The sequence below is a fragment of the Aphelocoma coerulescens genome, chromosome 1 (assembly GCF_041296385.1).
Source record: "Aphelocoma coerulescens isolate FSJ_1873_10779 chromosome 1, UR_Acoe_1.0, whole genome shotgun sequence".
Taxonomy (NCBI): Eukaryota; Metazoa; Chordata; class Aves; order Passeriformes; family Corvidae; genus Aphelocoma; species Aphelocoma coerulescens.
In genome coordinates this window covers 95,013,788-95,032,913 of record NC_091013.1, presented here as the reverse complement: position 1 = coordinate 95,032,913, position 19,126 = coordinate 95,013,788, and the positions used below count along the sequence as shown (strand labels likewise).

General features: G+C 36.7%; 1 protein-coding gene across 1 annotated transcript in view; it reads right to left on the bottom strand.

Moving 5' to 3' along the window:
* The window catches only part of SPAG17 (sperm associated antigen 17), a 90,110-nt gene that overhangs the window by 27,895 nt on the left and 43,089 nt on the right, over positions 1-19,126 (bottom strand). Inside the window, exons 15-24 of the mRNA XM_069031546.1 lie at positions 17,961-18,058; positions 17,179-17,295; positions 15,441-15,595; positions 10,789-10,868; positions 9,077-9,159; positions 7,560-7,796; positions 6,186-6,297; positions 5,519-5,647; positions 3,417-3,530; positions 817-1,037 (exon numbers count right to left, since the gene is read on the bottom strand). Of these exons, the coding sequence (XP_068887647.1) occupies positions 817-1,037; positions 3,417-3,530; positions 5,519-5,647; positions 6,186-6,297; positions 7,560-7,796; positions 9,077-9,159; positions 10,789-10,868; positions 15,441-15,595; positions 17,179-17,295; positions 17,961-18,058 (1,346 nt within the window). The remainder of the gene's footprint in view (positions 1-816; positions 1,038-3,416; positions 3,531-5,518; positions 5,648-6,185; positions 6,298-7,559; positions 7,797-9,076; positions 9,160-10,788; positions 10,869-15,440; positions 15,596-17,178; positions 17,296-17,960; positions 18,059-19,126) is intronic.

Genomic DNA, 19,126 nt, shown 5'->3' with positions numbered 1-19,126 from the left:
GCTGGTTGGTTAGACTTTTGAATACCAGTTTTGGAAAGCACAAAAAACTCTACTTGGTTAAACTAAAAATTCAGCAGTTCTTGTAATTGAGATGTTAGTAATCATAGAATGGCTTAGGTTGGAAGAGACCTTAAAGATTGTCGAGTTTCAACCCCCTTCCATGGGCAGGGACAGTTTCCACTAGACCAGGGTGCTCAAAGTCCTGTCCAACTCGGCCTTGAGCACTTCCAAGGACGGGGCATCCACAGCTTCTCTGGGCAATCTGTTCTAGTGCCTCAACCACCTTCACAGTAAAGAATTTCTCCCTAATACCTAATCAAAATCTTTCAGTTTAAAGCCATTCCCCCTTGTCCTGTCACTGAATGCTCTGGTAAAACGTCCCTCTCCAGCTCTCTTGTAACCCCATTTAGGTAATGGAAGGTACTCTAAGGTCTTCCCGGAGCATCCTCCTCTCCAGGCTGAATAACCCCAACTGTTTCAGTTTATCTTTGCAGGAGAGGTGCTCCAGCCCTCTGATCATCTGCAGTGTAGCAGCTGTAACTTTAAAGCCAAAATTGACAAAAGCATGTGGGCCATGGCAGACACACTGCTTTACATCATGGAGTCATAAAGACTAAGTTCATTAACAGCTGCCAATACACACATCTGAGAACAACTGAACGAACAAAATGTATCCTTAGGTGCACCACAAATTGTTAGAAATTTGTAAAGGCACAGCTCAAAGCCCTCTGAGAAGAATGTATGATTCTTTTACAGAAGTTCACACATTTGAATTTTTGTTTGTTTCTTTGGATTGGATAATGTCTCTTCTCTCACCTTTTCTTCTTCTTGCTTTACCAGGTCATCATGTGATGAAGAGGCTAATTTGCCACGGTTTTCTTTGGCAGAAGGCAGAGCTTTTCCTGATCTTTTTCTGTCAGACTTATCTTTTTTTCCTGGAGCTACTGTAATAGGAGTAACTGTTGTTGGAATTACGGTTGGAAGATGAACAGAAGGGATGCTCAGAATTCTTGCTAAGACAGGACATGTTTCATTATCTAAGGAAGGGAAAAGCAATATTTTTAATGTTATTAAGTTTCATAAATGTAGATGGCCACATTTTATTTTTTAAAAAGATTTTGTACACTAAATTTTACCTTAGAAATAATAATCTCAGTGGGGGAGTTTATTATTTCAGATAGAGGGACTGAGTATATAAGAGTATTTAGAGAATATTTCCATAGACTGACAACTTATTAACCTAAGAGATAAAAAGAGAAAAGACATCTTGAAACTATTGCTTCCCACAAGTTGTCACTTGGTCGTCACCTCAAAAAAAAAAAAATTATTTTAAAATTCTCTTTTACCTCCAGAATACTTAGAAGTGGAGACATTCTGAATGTAGTATCTAGTAAATGATCACTGTATTATGCTTTATCACAGGCTGAACCAGCACAGACTGACTAGCAACGTTGTACTACATAGGTCTATCTTCCTATAATTATTCAGAAATATTCTAATGATCTAGACTTGATAAGACTCTTGCAATTCTTAAAGCCAAGCATTAGGACAGCCTGCTAGGCATGTCAACAGGAAGTAGTCATGTTGCCTTTCAAAGCAATTTCTTGAAAATAAAATAAATACAAACTTAGGTTTTCTGTAATTATTTCAACACACTGACACTTTCTTTTCATAGAAATTTCACCTATGCCTTTACTTTGGTTGCCCCCAAAAATGAGAACATGCTGTCTGAGGATAACAATGAAAAAGAGTCTCAGACTTAAGACTGAGATAAAGTGTCTTTAGAAATCTTGAGAGAGATGTAAAATTCCAGAGGACTGCCTGTTAGGGAAGGTTTCTCTCCTTTTATACACACATTCACATGTCTAGGACTTGGAATTGTACTCTCATAATTTTGTCAAGACACAAAGAACAAATGCAGAGGTTCTATAGTACCCGGAATCAAAAGCAGGTGCTCAAGCAGTCCCAAATTCATAAAGAGACAAGGAGATTATTTCTAACATAAATGTAAGGTGATCCGAAGTTAACTTTTGATAATGCTGGAAAAAACAAAGAATAATTCAAAACTTGAAGAAATATTACATTTCTCCAGAAATAAAAAAAGTTGCATAAAGCTGAGAAACAACTTGGAGCCTTTTGTCACCTTAGCTTCCCTGAAAGGAAGATGAAATAGATAAAGTGTGAAAAACAGGAAGAAAAATGAGAATTAGAGAGTTTCCAGAAAACTATTTCGGTACTGCAGGGAAAAAGAGTAATTTACACACAATTTAACAGATCACTGGAGAGAAACTACAGATTCCATGGTATACCATTCTGCATTAGGGATGGATGGCATATGAGAATCATATAAGAGAGTATTTCTGGTCAGAATTATTCTGAGCACTTAGGACACAAAGACCCACAGGAATTTGGCATAAGCATATGATCATAGAAAAACTGCAAGCAATCAAAGAATGCCAGTTAGCAGTGCTCTAAAGATCAACATGGCAAGGATTATTCCAATGTGGAATAGGATGGTTATGGTGAATGTGAAAAAGCCTAAACAGCACAGCTGATATGTAGGTGTTTAATTAGACATGTCTCTCTTTTATGCCAAAATCCAAGTTTTTGCAGTCCACTATTGTGAATGCTCTTTTGGCCCAAGTCTAAAAAGCCTTTTTTTTTTTTAGTAATTAATTTGTAAAATATATTTGAACAATTAAAAATGAGTGTAGGGTTTAATGGTTTACCACAGTCCACACAAAGATGCATTCAATTAAATGTTTTCATATTTTAAGAGCTGAAAAATGCTGGAATTATTTTCTGATCAGAGAAGGGTTTCACTTTTATCCATAAGATGGTTTCAGTGGCCTTTCAAATGTAATGGAAACAAAAAGCTCTTGGTAAAAGCAGACGCTGTTTTCACTGTGGTTTTCTGAAGCAATTGCTTCCAGTTGGTGAATGTGTTTATTGAAAGGCTGAGAGAAATCCTTCATTATGTCTGCACAACTGTAACATGAAGTCCAACTCCTCAAGTAAAATGGAAGTTCCATAATCACCTATATAAGTTTACAAAAATATTATTTCTTGGAAAACCAAGAAGACTCCCCATCAAATCACATTTTCATTGGCTCAAATTAATTGGCTGATTTTGCTGGGCTACTTAATAACAATACTTGCACTGCTCTGTTTTCACAGTAAGCAGAAAAGCTAGGAGACCTCCCTCCATCTTGAAAATTGAATCATAGAATATTCTTGACAATGTAATCTCATTTTGAGCCTTGCTGAAAATTCCCTACCGTGTAGTAACAGCTGCTGAGAAAGGCAGAATTGCATGCAACAAATTATTGGGTTAAGGAGTGTATGAAGGAAAAAAAAGAAGGAAAAAAAATTCCCCATATGGTTCTCAAATATCCTCTTCTATTTGCTTACTTTACCTGCTGCCTCCCCTGTAGGTCCATAAGAGCTCAGGGACAGCTGGATTCCATTTTCCAAGGTGGCTGAAAAAGATCCAAACTTGCTCACAGCTTTCTTCTGATTTTTCAATTCTCCTTAAAAAAAAAAAAAAAAAATTAAAGATAGCAACACATACCAGAACCACCTGACCTGTAAACCAATGGCTGGTGTGAAAAGTGGAACCTCAGTGAGGATGACTAACCTAAATAGACTAAACAGGGCAGGGAAACCAACATTCCATTCATAGGGTACTATATAATAGTCAGTTTTGTGCAATATACCTGTGGGTTTTTATCCAGAAATAGCATTCTAATTAGCTAGGTGTGTAAAAACAGGTTTAATAGCAACAACTAGTGAAAAGTCTTATTGAATTTAAGCAGAAAAAGAACCTAGTTCTGGAGTTATGGGTCCTTGTTTCTTGACTGACAAGAATGTTAAACTGCCCATTTCTTTTGTATGTGGCCTGTGCTCTAACAAAAATCACTATTTCTCAGATGTCATAGGGACAGGAGCTGGACTTCGATTATTCCCGAAGGTCCCTTCCAACTCAGGATATTCTATGATTCTCTATGTGGGTACTTGGAGGAGAAAGTAAAAGAAAGGACAAAAAGTGGAGAAATTAGATCTAAAGACATGTCTGGGATTTGTAAAACTGGATCAGGAGTCAAACTCACAAAAGCTGCAAAACAAGGCGTCACATGATGAGTATGTCATGGTGTAAACCACATGAACTAGGCAAGACACACCTCCCAGACACTGGGTCCTACCTTGCCTCTACTCCAACTGCTCCTGCCTTAAAGAAATGCTCTGTTGGTACGAGGAAAACTTGGCATTTCCCATATGGGGAACAGCTTCTTAAAACTGTAAGGAGTAGCAGAGAAGACTACAAAAGAAGATGAAGGCAGGCCTAGCCATCTACCAATCTCATCAACACGGGACACATCCTGAGACCTTGTCTGCTTCTATTTCTTGTCTGTCATTGCAATGCTCATTGCTGAATACCACCTGCAGGATGTGGTTTTGGAATTTTGACAGCTTTACAAGTTTACCATTGTACCATCCAGCCACTGTCAAGTATCAGAATGGATTGATTCTTGTCTTCCCTACTGCCTTTCTATAAGGTGTTCTTGTTTACATGGCAGGAAAGCCTCTCACTTGTGCCCAGAGAATACAACTTGTCTCAGATACTCACACACTGGTGATTGGCAGTACTGTCTGGCAGACCCCAGAATGACACAGGTCAGCTTTCAGAACTGCAGACAGAAAAAATCTCCTCTGGGGAAGGGATGCAAATTTTCTATTCAGACAACCCACAATTACATCGCTGCTGGCTGCTGAATCCAAGGGCAAAAGCAAGAGCAGGATGCTTTCCAACACTGATGAAGATTAAAAGAGCTAATATGTCTAAGTTATCTTTTTTTACTCCTCAAATTGGTGACAGCAATTCCATAATACTTTTGGCAAACATATACACAAGTTATTACAAACTGGCTTCCTTCTTGGAAACGCTCTCACCTGGGTTCAGAAAGGATTTGGATTCAATGCTTTCTGAGTGCTAACAATATGTCAACCAACAGTAGCAGCTGCTGGACTGCAGAAAGATCTGTTTTCACAGCAAAGGTCTTGAGGAGGCACTAATGCTATGGTCATCTGACCCACAAAAGGAGGTCCACTTCAAAAGGGGAAATCTTCCCTTTCAAAGGCAGGTATTTACACAATGGTCACAATGGACAGGATTCAGTTTTCATCTTCTTAGGCTTTCTCAGGCCACTTTAAGATCCAAATGAGTCCTCCATGAAGGAAGAAAATTATTTTCTTGAAGAATGGTAACTCTTCATTGATTTCCTTGCTTTGAAAAAGAGACTGGTTTGCACATGTTGACCTGCACTGTGCTTCTACATCTTGCTAAGATCTCTCTATACAGTCAGCCAACTGGATTTTTATTTCATTTTATGGAACACTGACTTTTCTTACTCTCTGCCATTAGTAAGAATTTATTTTCTGTTAATTGATAAGTTATGCATCCAATTATTAAATATGTTAAACTATTAATTCTTTAGATCAGTGACATCAATCCACTGACCTGATCTAATTTGCTGTTCTTCATTAATTTCTTGTTCTTCAGCTTCTTTAAAGTTTTTCTTGGGGTCAGTGATATGAATGAAGAAATTGTGGTTGTCTTTTATTACTTTCACCTTTATCAAAGTTGGACCTGTAAAGCAATGGAATACTCTTATTGCTCCCACAAGGCTTCAGAACTTATTTGCACCCAAATAAACCCTGCACATGCAACTTTAAAGCACTCAGAAAAAGGCAATTGCTCACAACTCGACTGAACCACGTAGTAGAAGACCAAGACAGCAAAACTAAGGTTATCTGAGTTTAGGCTAAATATTCAAAACCTTCCCGGTAATTAGATCTGAGAGACTGCAGAAGAATCTGTTGCTTAGATATAATGATTGCATTTGACTGAAATAATTTGAACATTCTTGAAATACCATGCATCAGTTGCCATTGAACAAATAAAAACAAACTGATTTTTCTGCATTTCTAATTTTCTGGTACTTCATTTATCTATCAGCTGTTAACATATTACAGGTAAATGTAAAGATTAGTAGTGATAGAGGCTAATACGGAATTTCTTTAACTGAATTTTTACTGCTGAGACATGAAAAAGCATTTATGGATTAAGAAACTATCCCATCAGTTAGTACTGAGTCAATACAAAACATAAAGAAATAAAGAATCACTTTTTACAAACTCTATCTTCTCTACTTGAATCTGTCCTCCATCGGATGGGAAAAGGTATTGATTGGTTCCTGATACTTGAATGACATTGTCCCCTGTATTGTAGCCATGGAACTGGAAAAAAACAAGTTTTAAATTATCTGTAAATGAGAAAGGCAGAACCCACGAAAGAGGCAAATGAAGGACAGATCATCAGGATCACACTGTACTTCTTTTGCTTAGATATTTAACTAATGTAATAAAAACGTGAGAAAATATCTAGTATGCTATTGTTATATCCAAATAATTTCTCAGTTGTTAACTGAAGTAACACGTTACATGTGAAAACCATCACGGAAACTGAAGAGTAGCAAGTAGACCAGTGGGTTAACATACAGTAAGAGAGAAAGAAAAGTTCTGGTCAAATACAAAGAAACAACTTACTATGCCATGGGATCACACAAAGGGCAGGTAAAGATTCAGCTTTCTACCCTCTAGAATTCCTCTACCCTTTGGAATTCAGATACTGTAAATCTAATTAGATTGCTATGCCTTCCAAAGTGCCACAAGATGGCAAAAATTATGTGAGCATACTCAAATAATTTCAGACTGAAATGTCATCTATTTCTGAGTCTGAAGCCTGTACTTAAGCAAATTTAGACTAAATTATACTGATTATATGCAAGCTTTGGATGCAAGACAGACTCTGCAAATATAAGGCGGTGCAAACTGCTCAAAAACTGAACAAAACTAGTGAGGAGCTCCCTCTGTTAGTGCAACAGGCAGAAAAAGGGGAGCTGCCGCCTCCATTGAATTGTCTAGACATGAGTTCCTGGGATTGCTAGGGACATGAAGCACAGTTACAGTTTAGATTTCATGTGCCTTTATCTTCAAGAGTGAGCTGAGCTCTATGTTTCCCATTGTGCACATGCCAATGGAGTTACTTTCTGAAATATGGGAAAAATCCGTATTTTAGATTAGGGCACTTCAAGAATGTGGATTTGGAAAGAGCAAATGTAAGAAACAGTGATTTCCAGTCAAAACTTCAACTAGGTCTTGCAGTCCCCTGATATGGAAGATGGGACAAGTTCTTATGTTCCCCTTTCCTATCCTCTCCCACAAAAATCACAACATGATTAATTTATGTTTGTGTTCATGTCATATTACACTAAAAAAAAAAATTAAATCATCTGGTGTAGGGTAATCTTTAACATCAAAACCTACTTTTCAAAACTCTTAGAAAAGGATCTGCTGCTAAAACAATAGAGGTAACCAGGCTCAATTAGGCTTAATTTGCTCTGAACTCAAATTTCACAATAGATAATAGCTTTGCTGTAATCTTGACTCTATATATAGTTAGCACTTTTCTAATGTGGTATAATAATACAACTCCTTACCTTATAAACTTTCCCAGAACATGGGTCTGGAATGCTATGATCCTCCTCAAGTTCAGAGGCTTTTGCTGACTCATTTTGAGACTTCTCTTCGGAAGGCTTTTTGTTGGAATCTTTGCTTTCTTTATCTTTTATCTCCTGTCCTTTCTTTTGACTTTTCAAATATTCTTCCTTTTGTTGTTTTTCTTCCTTTTGTTTCCCTTCTTCCTCTCGTAATCGGTCCTGTTCCATCTTCCAAGCCTACATTCAACATCAGGAATTAAACAGACTGTGTTTATCTTTGTACCACAAGATATTTCATACATGCATGCTGAAAAGCGTAGAAGCAAACAAAACCAAAGCAATCAAAGTTCTAAGCTAAGATGTGTTTCCAAATGTGCCAAAGTCTTACAATATTATGCACCAAATTTGGGATAAAATTACTGATTCATTCAATCTACAACAGCAGTCATTGTTGACCAAAGGAGATTAATCAGGTGATTATTCATATCTTACACAATCAGTCACAGGAGAATGACTTTGTTGTATACTTTCCCACAATGTTTACCACCAAACCACAATGCATCACTGGTATTGGTTTATTCCCCAAATGCAACTGTGAGATAAAACAATTTATATTTTTTACAGAAAGAGGAATCAATGCCAAAATGATCAGCTTGCATCAGGAAGACATTTGAGATTTTCTGGAGTATATAGGGTTTTGTGTCACTTTATAGTCTAAACATATCAAAGCAGAAGCATTTCTGGGGGAGAAATGGCAAGCATTGAGAGTTACAAGTCAGGTGTTAGTCTTGCTTGAGCTGTGACACTTAACACCATTTCCTATCTACATTCCATATCAGGACTTGAATTGCACAGCATTACATACTGTGAGAAAGATGAGACATACTATGTCTGATAGGAGTTGAAAAAAAGCAGGTGAGTACAACATAAATAAAGCTAGAGTTGTGCATATTAATGGATAGTGTCAATGCTAAGACCTAAACAACTGTGGGCTTAACTCCTACCTCAGCCAGAAACTTACTGTGTAAAGCTGGGCAAGTCAACTAATCTGTAGTGAATGGTCATGGACTAAATCTATAAAATGGGATTCTCTGACATCAGGGAACTCTGAGGTACCATATTTACATTCCCTGATTTCAAAGAGCTGTAGACAGTGAAAGTAGAGTTGGGTAAAGAAGTATTTCCATGAACCTGGATCTCATCTTTTCATACCTTTACAATCAGAAAACTTCAGTAAATAGTAGGATATTATCCATAACTTTCATTTCCTAGTATTGCAACTATAAATTGCTTTGGAATGCCTAATCTAACTTCAAATAATCTTCCCTTAAGAAAACAACATAACATAACTCACATTCAATAAGGAATAAATTAAAGAAAATAACATACACAAAAAATAACAAACAGCAGAAAAAATTAAGATGACTCAGTCAAGCAAATGTAAGAACAAAAGCTTACCTTCCAAAGAAAGCAGTGCTAGTTAGTCCATTTCAGAAAGATACATATTTTTGCCTCACCTTTAGAGAACCTTCTCTGATAATGGGACATCCTTCATTCTTGGATTGAGACTCTGTTACATTCTCAGGTCCGGATGTGCCGCCTTTGAAAAGGGAAAGGGAGAATAAGCAAAGTTATAAATATAGGAAAATGGAATAATTTTAAAAAATGGGGGAAAAAAAAAGATGCACAAGTAAATAAAAACGTATCTTTTAAAATAGTAATAACATAACAGTACAATAAAGCAAACCTTAAATATTTTTAGAAATAAAATAGGAAGTCTGTTTAGGTTAGAACAAATTTACCTGACTATGAATATTGCTTGATTCTCATAACTGGGGACCAAATACACTAAACAATATATCAACAGATGTAAAGACTAGCTCTCTGCTTCTTGCTGTTGAAGGCTTTGCTCCAGCAATTTGTTTGTTTTTTAACTGAGCCAGAACAAGCACAATACCAGAGTCATAGATATTGCAACCTTTAGGATAAAAAAACCCAAATAAATGCTACCTGAACTTCAAACCTTCACTAAAGAAACACCATATCACTTGTTTACTATTATGGCTTTATAGCATTTATGACTTTTGAAAAGAGTATCTTCTATGAGTGTAATTTTATACTATGCTTGGATACCCCATATTTACCATAGAAAAGATAATTTAAAGTACACTATCAGAAACTTCTAGTTAAATTACTTTGTATGTAGAAACTGCAGTGTCAGTGAAATTGAAAACACCTAAGGACACTGTTGCCCATCTGCATGTTCCAGCTAGAGGTGATTATCTCCTTTCAGCAAGTGAACTACTCTGTGACTCATATCTGTCACGAAGCACCACAGGGACAAGATTCAATCTAGCTCCTGTGACAGCTAGATATGTACAAATTCTGATTTAGTAGTCATAACAGTACTTTTAGTTTCCAAACTATAATCAGAGGTGCTAACTGGGTTGAGGAGGAGCGTTTCTATTTTTGTAAATGCTAACTGCTAGTCCTGGGAGGTTTAAAAGTGCATTCTCAAAAAGGTGAAAAAGCAAAGGCAAATCATTGTTAATACCATTTAAATACAAAAGTAGACAATTTTGATAAAAGTTATTTTTTGTCAGTGGGGGTTTTCAGATTCTGCTGCCTGCTGAACACTTGCTGTAGAACTGCTTACAATTTTCACTCCCCAAAATGTTGCTTGTAATTCAAGTTTGCTCTGCAGTCTTGTCAATTCAAGTTTCCAGTTTTAGCCTCTAGCCCACAGCTTCTGACTTCCAGCTTGTATCCTGCCCTTTAAAAAGGAATTTTCCTGAACCATGATGCCAACTTTAACTACTGCTCACCTCTTCATATGTTCAGTCATCTGAACAGATTCATATTTATACATAATCCTTAATCTCATTAGTTAAACACAGCTACTGAAAATGTAAATTGATACTAAAGGTCTCAGTTTTCAGAACAGAGAAAGATGCAGAATATATAAATATATACATTTAATTAATTCCAAAACACATTTATGCCAGGTAGATGACAAAACAAGGTCATCCTATGAAAAAACACATGCAATTCTGCTCTGAACAAGTTTCTGTTTCAGCACTTAGAGTGAAAAACTAATTTCCTAGAATACAATAAAAAGATACCCACTTTTGGCTTTCTTACTAAAGTCAGTTTTTTTGACAGCACAGGCAGACAGTCCAAGAGGGCCCTCTGTCATGGCTTTTTCCAATTTAAAAGACTATTTCCTTACCCATCTTCTCTTTTTGGTATTTTGCTTCTTCCTCTTTCACCCAGTCTTCAATTGAGTTGGCCACCACCTCAAGATAGCTCCTGAAAAGCAGAATATGCCTCTATTTAACATAACACAGATTTCACTAATATGATTTCAGGTCAAACAAGATCACTTGGCTTCTCTTCTGTTTCTTATACAAGTGTTTTTCTACAATCTTAGACACAAGGCTTGTATTTGACACGGTTTCTCTCAGTTTTTACAGGAACTGGTACGTTTGCCCAGCTGGTATTTGCTTAGCACATGTGATACTTGGAATTTTGGTTATCCTTTCTGCAAAGAGACATAAGAAACTTGCATGCCAAAGACCACCTGCTCCTAAACAAAAATCCAGGAAATCAGAAAACTTCAAGACATTCAGTTTCAAAAAGGTTCAGGCTTGTTCTCATCCTCACTGTTTTACCACTGAATAACTTATTTTCTTGGTTGCTCTTGATTGATGTTAATTTTTAGAATATGCTACATTTGTTTGTTCAGAAACTGAAGTGTTATTGTATGTAATGTCAAGCTCTTTATCAGTGTGGCAAGAAAGGTGTTTGGAAATTGTCATCCCAATCTAGATTAAAGAATCAGTGTACCATAACCTGTCATAAATTAAGAATACTCACAGTTGACAATTAAACTGAAGTGAGAACTGAATGAAGAACTATCCAGAGTTTGCAGCTGGCATCTGCAGTTGCATTGTCTCCTTCTCCTAAGGTGTCTGAAATGACTGCTAAAGTAGCTCACTCTGAACAACTGCTTTCAAGAAAGAAGAAAGCCTGGGAATCTTATATGCGGTTGCCACTCAATCCCTCATTCAGACTGTTATCACAATTCTTTAAAGTAAAATTCTTCCTATGTGCAAAGTTCAGAGGAGCTTTTGAAGAATGCATCAGATTCAGTTGCTGTGTCTTCATGATATTTTGTATTTACAAGTTCAAGATGATTCAATTGTATTCAAAAACTCTATATGGAGTAGAGGCTTTTGGGTATGAACATGTAGAAAATACAATCAATTCTTGACCTCATGACAGTTTTAAAGTTCTTACTGCAGCAGTATGTCCAAGATATTTAATATGTAGGCCATGTACACAGGCTGGATTATACAGTTCATGTACAGCTTCAAGAAACACAAGTCTCTCCCACTTGTGCAACGTAGGTGGAGTCTGCTTTGGGAAACTTGCATGTTGATCATGTATACACACAGCAGAGAGAAGGTTATTCTGCTTGTATCTGAAGAAAAGTGTACAAGCTATAAAAACCTATGGTGTTGAAAACAAAAGGCAAAACTAGTCTGGAACATAGAGTTGCCAGTACTGGAATAACTTGAAGATGAATATATGTTATAAATAAAAAAGAGATTATTCGTGTGGAAAATATTTTAGGCCAATGAAACAGTCATTCAAAGTCTAAAATACACATTCTATTAATACGTATTCTGATGTCACTACTGCCAATGTCTGACTCAGAAGCATTTCTCAGAAAGGATTACTCTTTTCCAGTAACTTGTGTAATATGTTTACTATGAAACTGTAAACAAATGTTATTAAGATTAACTTTGAGCAGAAGAATAGTTTTGATAATGCCTGAATTGATTTGGCTTCCTAATAGAGTGGCCACTTATCCTTATTTTAACCAGAGTTAAAATGTTTTATATACACAGTTATCACTGCAGGTACATGTGTCCATGCCTTTGGACTCCCTTACTCTGTAGCATCATTAGATTTCACACACAGTTTCCTGCTGCCTACCCTTTAAACAGTATAATTTCTGAATTTTTGGATGTTCTACATGAACCACAGGACATGATATCCACAAAGAAGAAGGAAGGTAACTGGGATGTCCAGGAGCAAAAGCTGCTGCAATGTCAGATATTTAATTTTCTCTTTGCATGAGAATTTGCTGTAACAAGACTCACTGTAAACAAAATGCAATTATTCTGTGATTCTGTGATTATCAAATAACAGAATTATATTCCAGGCAGCAACTATGAAACAACACTACAAAGATGGTTTGTGGTCTATAAGATGTCACAATAAAGAAGTAACAAGTAAACACAGACAGAGAACTCCTATCAGAGAGATGGTCAAGCACCACATCTGTTGTGCATTTGCAATTCTTCTGTGATGAAAGTGTGATTCTTAAAGATAAAGATACCAAAAATTAGAATGATAGTAATTTAAATAAAATATTAATCAATAAATTGTTACTAAACTCATCAGGAGTCAGTTATTTCATACAAAGGTAAAACCAAGTAATACTACCTCTTAATTAAAAAGTAGAGCTTGTGCCTGTTTCTAGCAGGTCAGCAGGATCTGGAAGCTAATTGCAGGCAACAGCTTGAAACACTCCAGGTATTTAATGAGTGTCTTCCACAGAAGTGTTATGTTGCTTGGAAACATACACTAGCAAATCTTTATGATACTTTGTCTGGAAATCTGAAATGATCTTTAGCAATAAGGCTGAATAAGGGCTGAAATGTGCTGATTATTTTGCAGAGTATAGCAGATACCAATGCCACATAACAGAACCAAAAAGGACCAGTAGCTCTTTGAAAATTCTAAGTAGCATATATAGCAGTGATGTTGAGTATGTCTAGGAAACAAGAGCAAAGCCAAAGTGTCTTGTTAGCATTCATGGCATTTTCTTTAGGAGCTCCTTGCTGCTCTCTGGTGAAATGTCACTGGATAAAGAAGGCATGCCCCAAGCAGAAGTTATCTTTAATGTCTAAGCCTTGTTTCCAGTGGATGTGGAAGAGTAAGAAGGAGAAAGCACACAGCTGTTTAATCCTCAACTAAATTATAACACATCTATCAGACAAAATGCATCATTTTTCCTTTGGATGCAAAATTAGCAACTTTTCTTTTGCAGGTATCAAGAGCTTTTCCCATTTCTCAGCTTGTCTTGAACTATTTCAGTGAATGTCCTTTCAAGGTGACCAGCCAATCTGTAGTTCTACAGCCCCACAGATGAACAGTTGTTGTTTCAGGGAGAAATGCTTCCTGAGGAAGTCTGCTACCTCCCTCTGCTTCTACAGCATCAATATGCTGTTGGGACAAGGCGTTAGTCAGTGTATGCAAACACCAGGTGGCATGTTAGATGCACTGGGGTGTGTGACCTGCTCTCTGGTATTTGTTCCAAAAGTGGCTCCCATGGGTCTCGTGTCACATGTGTCAACCCTGCCCAGACAACTCAAATACACCGGGCACTAAACTGGCATCAACTGTTTACGTTTAAGAAACCTGAATTAGGCTTTTAAAGTCCAGTGTCAAAAAAAGTGCAAGAATGGCTGGCAGAGTGAAGAGCTCTGGGTACCAACAGACTTCTGTGTAACAGACCTTGAGACCATTGACTCTCTGCTTGGGTCTATCTGAATGCAAGACCCAGCTTTACTTGAACATACCATCTTTCACTTATCTTTTGGGGAAGATTTTAATTGCTATATAAATGCAAAACCACTGACCAGACATTTAGTGGATCTGCCCAACAAAACACAAACCAGCCAGCATTTTCTCCAAGGAACTTTGAATTTCTGCTGGTAAATCTCTTGTGACTATGGTCCTAGTCACTGCTAATCACAACAGCCTCTTTTCATGGCAAATAATTTAATTCCAAGTGCCTTAAAAGCTGAGCTGTACCTACACAGAGTTCCTTGACTGAGAGCAAATATACAAAATACAATACAAAATACAGCTTCAGGTAGGCACATTTTGCCTATTTAGTATTCAAATCTGTTCAAATCTATAGGTGCCAACAAAAGTTTACTATAAAAAATTTCCACAATCTGATAAATGAGGCACTACACTTAGAAAGGAATACAAACAAATGGTGGGGGAGAAGGTGTTTTCATACTGGATAATTTGCTTGAAATTCTATTTGATAAATCTAATTAATCCATAGAGCACCAGAGCGACATAATTAAAGATAGCTCAGCTGCCTCTCCATGGCATTTTAAAACTTTTACATATCATTACATGGACACTTATTCTATTTTCAGTCAATTATTTGGAATAGCAGTTGGATCTACTTCATCATTTATATCACCGCTTCAGTACAAAAACGTATTCCAAAATAAATAGGTCCACTAACAAAAGAGCTAATAGTGGACATATCAGCCACTTGCATGCCTCTACCTGGTGAGCAGATAGTGACAAAGAATTAAGAAGAATGTGTTATTCTGTGAAAAAAAATTCTAATATTAACAGAGGGATTTGTACTTTTCTCAAAAAAATTTCCCACTGAATCACTACACTTATGTATATATAGTTGAAAAACTTGGTTAAGTATATACTTAGATTTTTTTTTTTAACATCCTTCATCTAAAATGTCCCCAGTACAATTTTCTTGATGTGGCATTCCTAATATGGTTTTGCATGTTTGTGTGCATTATTTACATTTTTATATTTGGTGATAAAGAGCTACACATTGCATTGTTCTCACTCAGAAAAGTTCAGCAGAGTTCTTTTCACACAGCACTGTTTTTGACCTTGCTTTATGAGAAAGCATAACTTGCTTTCTCATAAATGTGTCACACAGCCATGTCTTAATTTCAAAGCTTTGCCCTAAGCACACCCATGCAGTCTTTAATGGAAAATGACTGTGAATGAGACAGGGAAGACAAAATCAATTACCTGAATCCAACATTAGAGTGCAGGGCAATATCCCAAGTATCTTGGCACAGACGATATTGATTCATAGGATTGTGAAAAATCATTAGTAAAGAGTTATCTTGGGTATGATAAAAGGAATCAATGCATCTATATTCTTGGGATGCTGTATGAAGAACCTGAAAAGGAAAGAAATAGAAGTACATCCTCCCTGCAGACAGTAGCATGTGTGCAGAGGCTACACAGCACAGCTTTGAGCAACAGGTGCTCAAGAATGCCATTCTCCTACAAGATGTACTTAAAGCATTTGGATTCCAGCAACCTGAATTGTTCAGGTGGGTGGAAATTGAAACTGCACTGCTATTCATGTTGAGAAGAGGTACTAGCTATGCTGCACCTTTTGACTGACCATGAATGAAAAAGTTCAGCTACATAAAAACCAAATAAATTAAAAAATTAAACAAATACTTAGACAAGTTTAAAAACTAAAATACGTAAATAAATAGTAAATAAACCCAGAATTATCATATACCAGATAAAAAGAAAACTAATTTACTTTTTTTTATCTCAGTCGAGTTTACTTGGTATTCAACTTGCTATACTATGACCTGCACATCTCTGAGATTTACTGTGATCTATATTATTCTGCTCTGCTCTGCACTGCCCCATCGTTTTCAATATTTACATTACCTGCAGGTTGAAACCGATTTTATAGCAATAGGTGGAAGAAAGTCTTCTTTTAAACTATTATTTTTCAGAACAATGCAACTGAAGCTTCTAGAAGAATCTGTTCCATGATCTTCCCAGGAACAGAGGTGAGGCTGATTATGCTGGTAGATCCTAGGGTCCTCCTTTCCACCCTTTTTAAAGATGTGTACAATGTTTCCCTTTATCCAGTCATCTGGGACCTCACCTAACTGCCAAGACTTTTTTTACAAAAGGTTATTTCCTGTTGCAAGAGAATGCTATTTTCTACTACTTCTATTTTCCATCAGTATCTTTTTGCTAGACTCAGTAATTATTGACAGTTGAAGTAGTATTAGCTATTTATGTTGCATACAAAGGGATTCCCCGTGTAGCGAAATCCATGACCAGACTTTAAAATTGTCACACTGATGTGGTGCTGCAAACGTCCAAGCAGCACTTCCTTCACCCATGTATAGCACATGTCAGGATCAAATAAGAATTACAGCCTATGAAGCTCAAGGCAGCACAGGAACTAACAATCCCAAGAGGACACCTCCCAACTCAAGCCAACTGCACTTGAACTTATCTCTCACATTTTGGTCTTTCTGCAAGGTAAGTTTTAGTTTTTAGCCTGCAAGATTTCTACAAATGATGCTTTTAGCCCTTAAAGGGTGAAGTACTGTGACAACCAAATTTTCTGTTTGCCCATAAAACATACACTGCATAGGCATTTGCAAAGTATGTTTTCACACATGCTGCACTGAGTTCCAAAACTGCCACACAGGATCACCCCTAAGGGCAAGGTGGATTTGTCTCCACCACACTTTTAGCTAAGAGACTTGCTGCCAAATAGGACAGCTCCAGTTTGGCCAAACCAGGAAATAAAAACCCATTACAAACTGAATTTCACATAAAGAACTGAAAAGTAGCTAAAGTACAATGAATTTTGGTAAATATGAAAGACATAAAACTGAATCAACTATCTAGTAGAAAAATACCCTGAACTCCACTACTAATTCTTTATATAGCCTTCTGAGAGGTGACTGTAGGTATGAGGTTGTCAGTTCACAGATACCTGATGAAGAACATGTGGTTGAAAATGCTCTTCCAAACTCCAGTCTGTCAAGCAACGCCTCTGTGTCTTTTTTATTGCTTCTAAACTTTGTTCTAGGCCATAGGTTTCCGGACTCACCTCAAAATACAACAAACCAAAATAATGAATATTAACATTTCAGCATCAGTTGTATTAAATTGACTGTAATCTTGCTGGATTAATAGAGAGCACCCCATGTTGCATCATAGTTAACTGCATAATGATGCATATGTGCAGGCCCATATGGCACTGTTTCATAAGAAATACAACTACCCTCAAGGGGTTTTGGTTTATGACTCTTTATGACAAAATAATCTAAATACTTTCATTATTAGCTTATATGATTTTGAGTTCTGTAAGCAATTATTAGTATTCAAACATGTCCTATGATGTAATTTTAAAATTGCTGTGTTTATTATGGGATGTGTGGCAGACAGGTGATTCTGAAGATGCCAAACTACATAGTTTACTAGTGTGACACAATTTGACAATTTCCTTTAAACTTTCATGCTTGTATTTGACCCCTGGTATTCAGCAAAACCAGCAGAGAATTATAATTAGCAGCTTCATTGAAACCCGTCACCTTGGAATTCAAAGAAAGTGATTTCACAGTGTTTAAATGTTATGTCAGTATTTGCCAAACATCACAAAATTAACATTTGCATGCAGCATTGCAAAGGAATCCCCAGTAACATGTCCTGGCATTGAGCAGTATCTTCTGTTGTCTCATGTAAAGCCTAGTTGACTCCATTTCTCACACTTGCCATATCAGAAGCAAGAAGATCCAATTCTTTGTTCAAAAGAGGATCAACCAGAACATCTTCCTCATCTTCTTCATCTTCGTCACTTATTTCTGAATACTCTGGAAATTGAAAGCAGAATTTAAGGAATTGTTCCAGAAATTTCAGCCCTACTAAGGTTGGACTAATGCAATTTCCTTAGTCTCCCTGATGAGATCAACATCAATTTGAAGCATCCTTTCATCACACTTGTCCTATAAATACATGATCAGATCTGCTACTCTTCTTTACTAAAAGAGCACATCAAAATCCAGTGAGAACAAGTGCCAGATCATTAAATAAAATTTAGAAAGAAAGAAAAAGGGAAAAAGAACACTTCATAAAACCCACTCAAATCATCCTTTCTATCTGACCCATGCTGGCCCACTAAAAATACTCTCAGAAGTATCCTTTGGACTCATAAACAAAGAACCCTTTTTCTTCATACTTTACCAAGCAGTCCTTTGCACAGATGACATTAAAATAAAAGGCAAAATCAATTGTTTTGATATTTTCACACATTTTTGACAAAAGAAAATTTTAAAGTTTAAATTAATTTGGTTGATAGAGATCCATAAGCTACTGACAGAATATTGCTTCTCCTGAGGTTCTGACCAGTCATTGCATTGTTACAATGAGCACCTGATATGAGCAGCATCACAGGAGGACTTTAACTTCTGTATTCTCTTAATTTTTAAAAAATAACTTCCTTTTAATAGAATTCTTTATTCCCTAAGTTAGGGCAGAGGTCACTAGCATTTGATCAAAATTCACATGTACAAGAAAATTACTCTTTCAGGCAGAGAAGACAGCGCAAAGTATTTGCTTGTAAGTGTCTTATAATGAGCTCAACTTCCAGACATACATCTTTAGGCTCTGCTTCTCTTGGAAATTACCCCTGTTTACTGACTGCCTTTAGAAGATTGAAGAAACCTGAAAGCAAATGTTTTCTCTTCCTGGCATTTGCTTTTGTGCTGCAGAAGTGCTGAAATGTTGTTATGCTTGTAACTGCAATATTTAATACCGTGACTAGTATAAAAGCAAAATAAACTAACACCCAAAAATGTTCCCAAGATTCAGAAGAAAAGCAGATAAACAGTACTCCTTTTTGTCTGCTCCAGCCTTCTAAGGAAAGGATCCCATCTAATCTG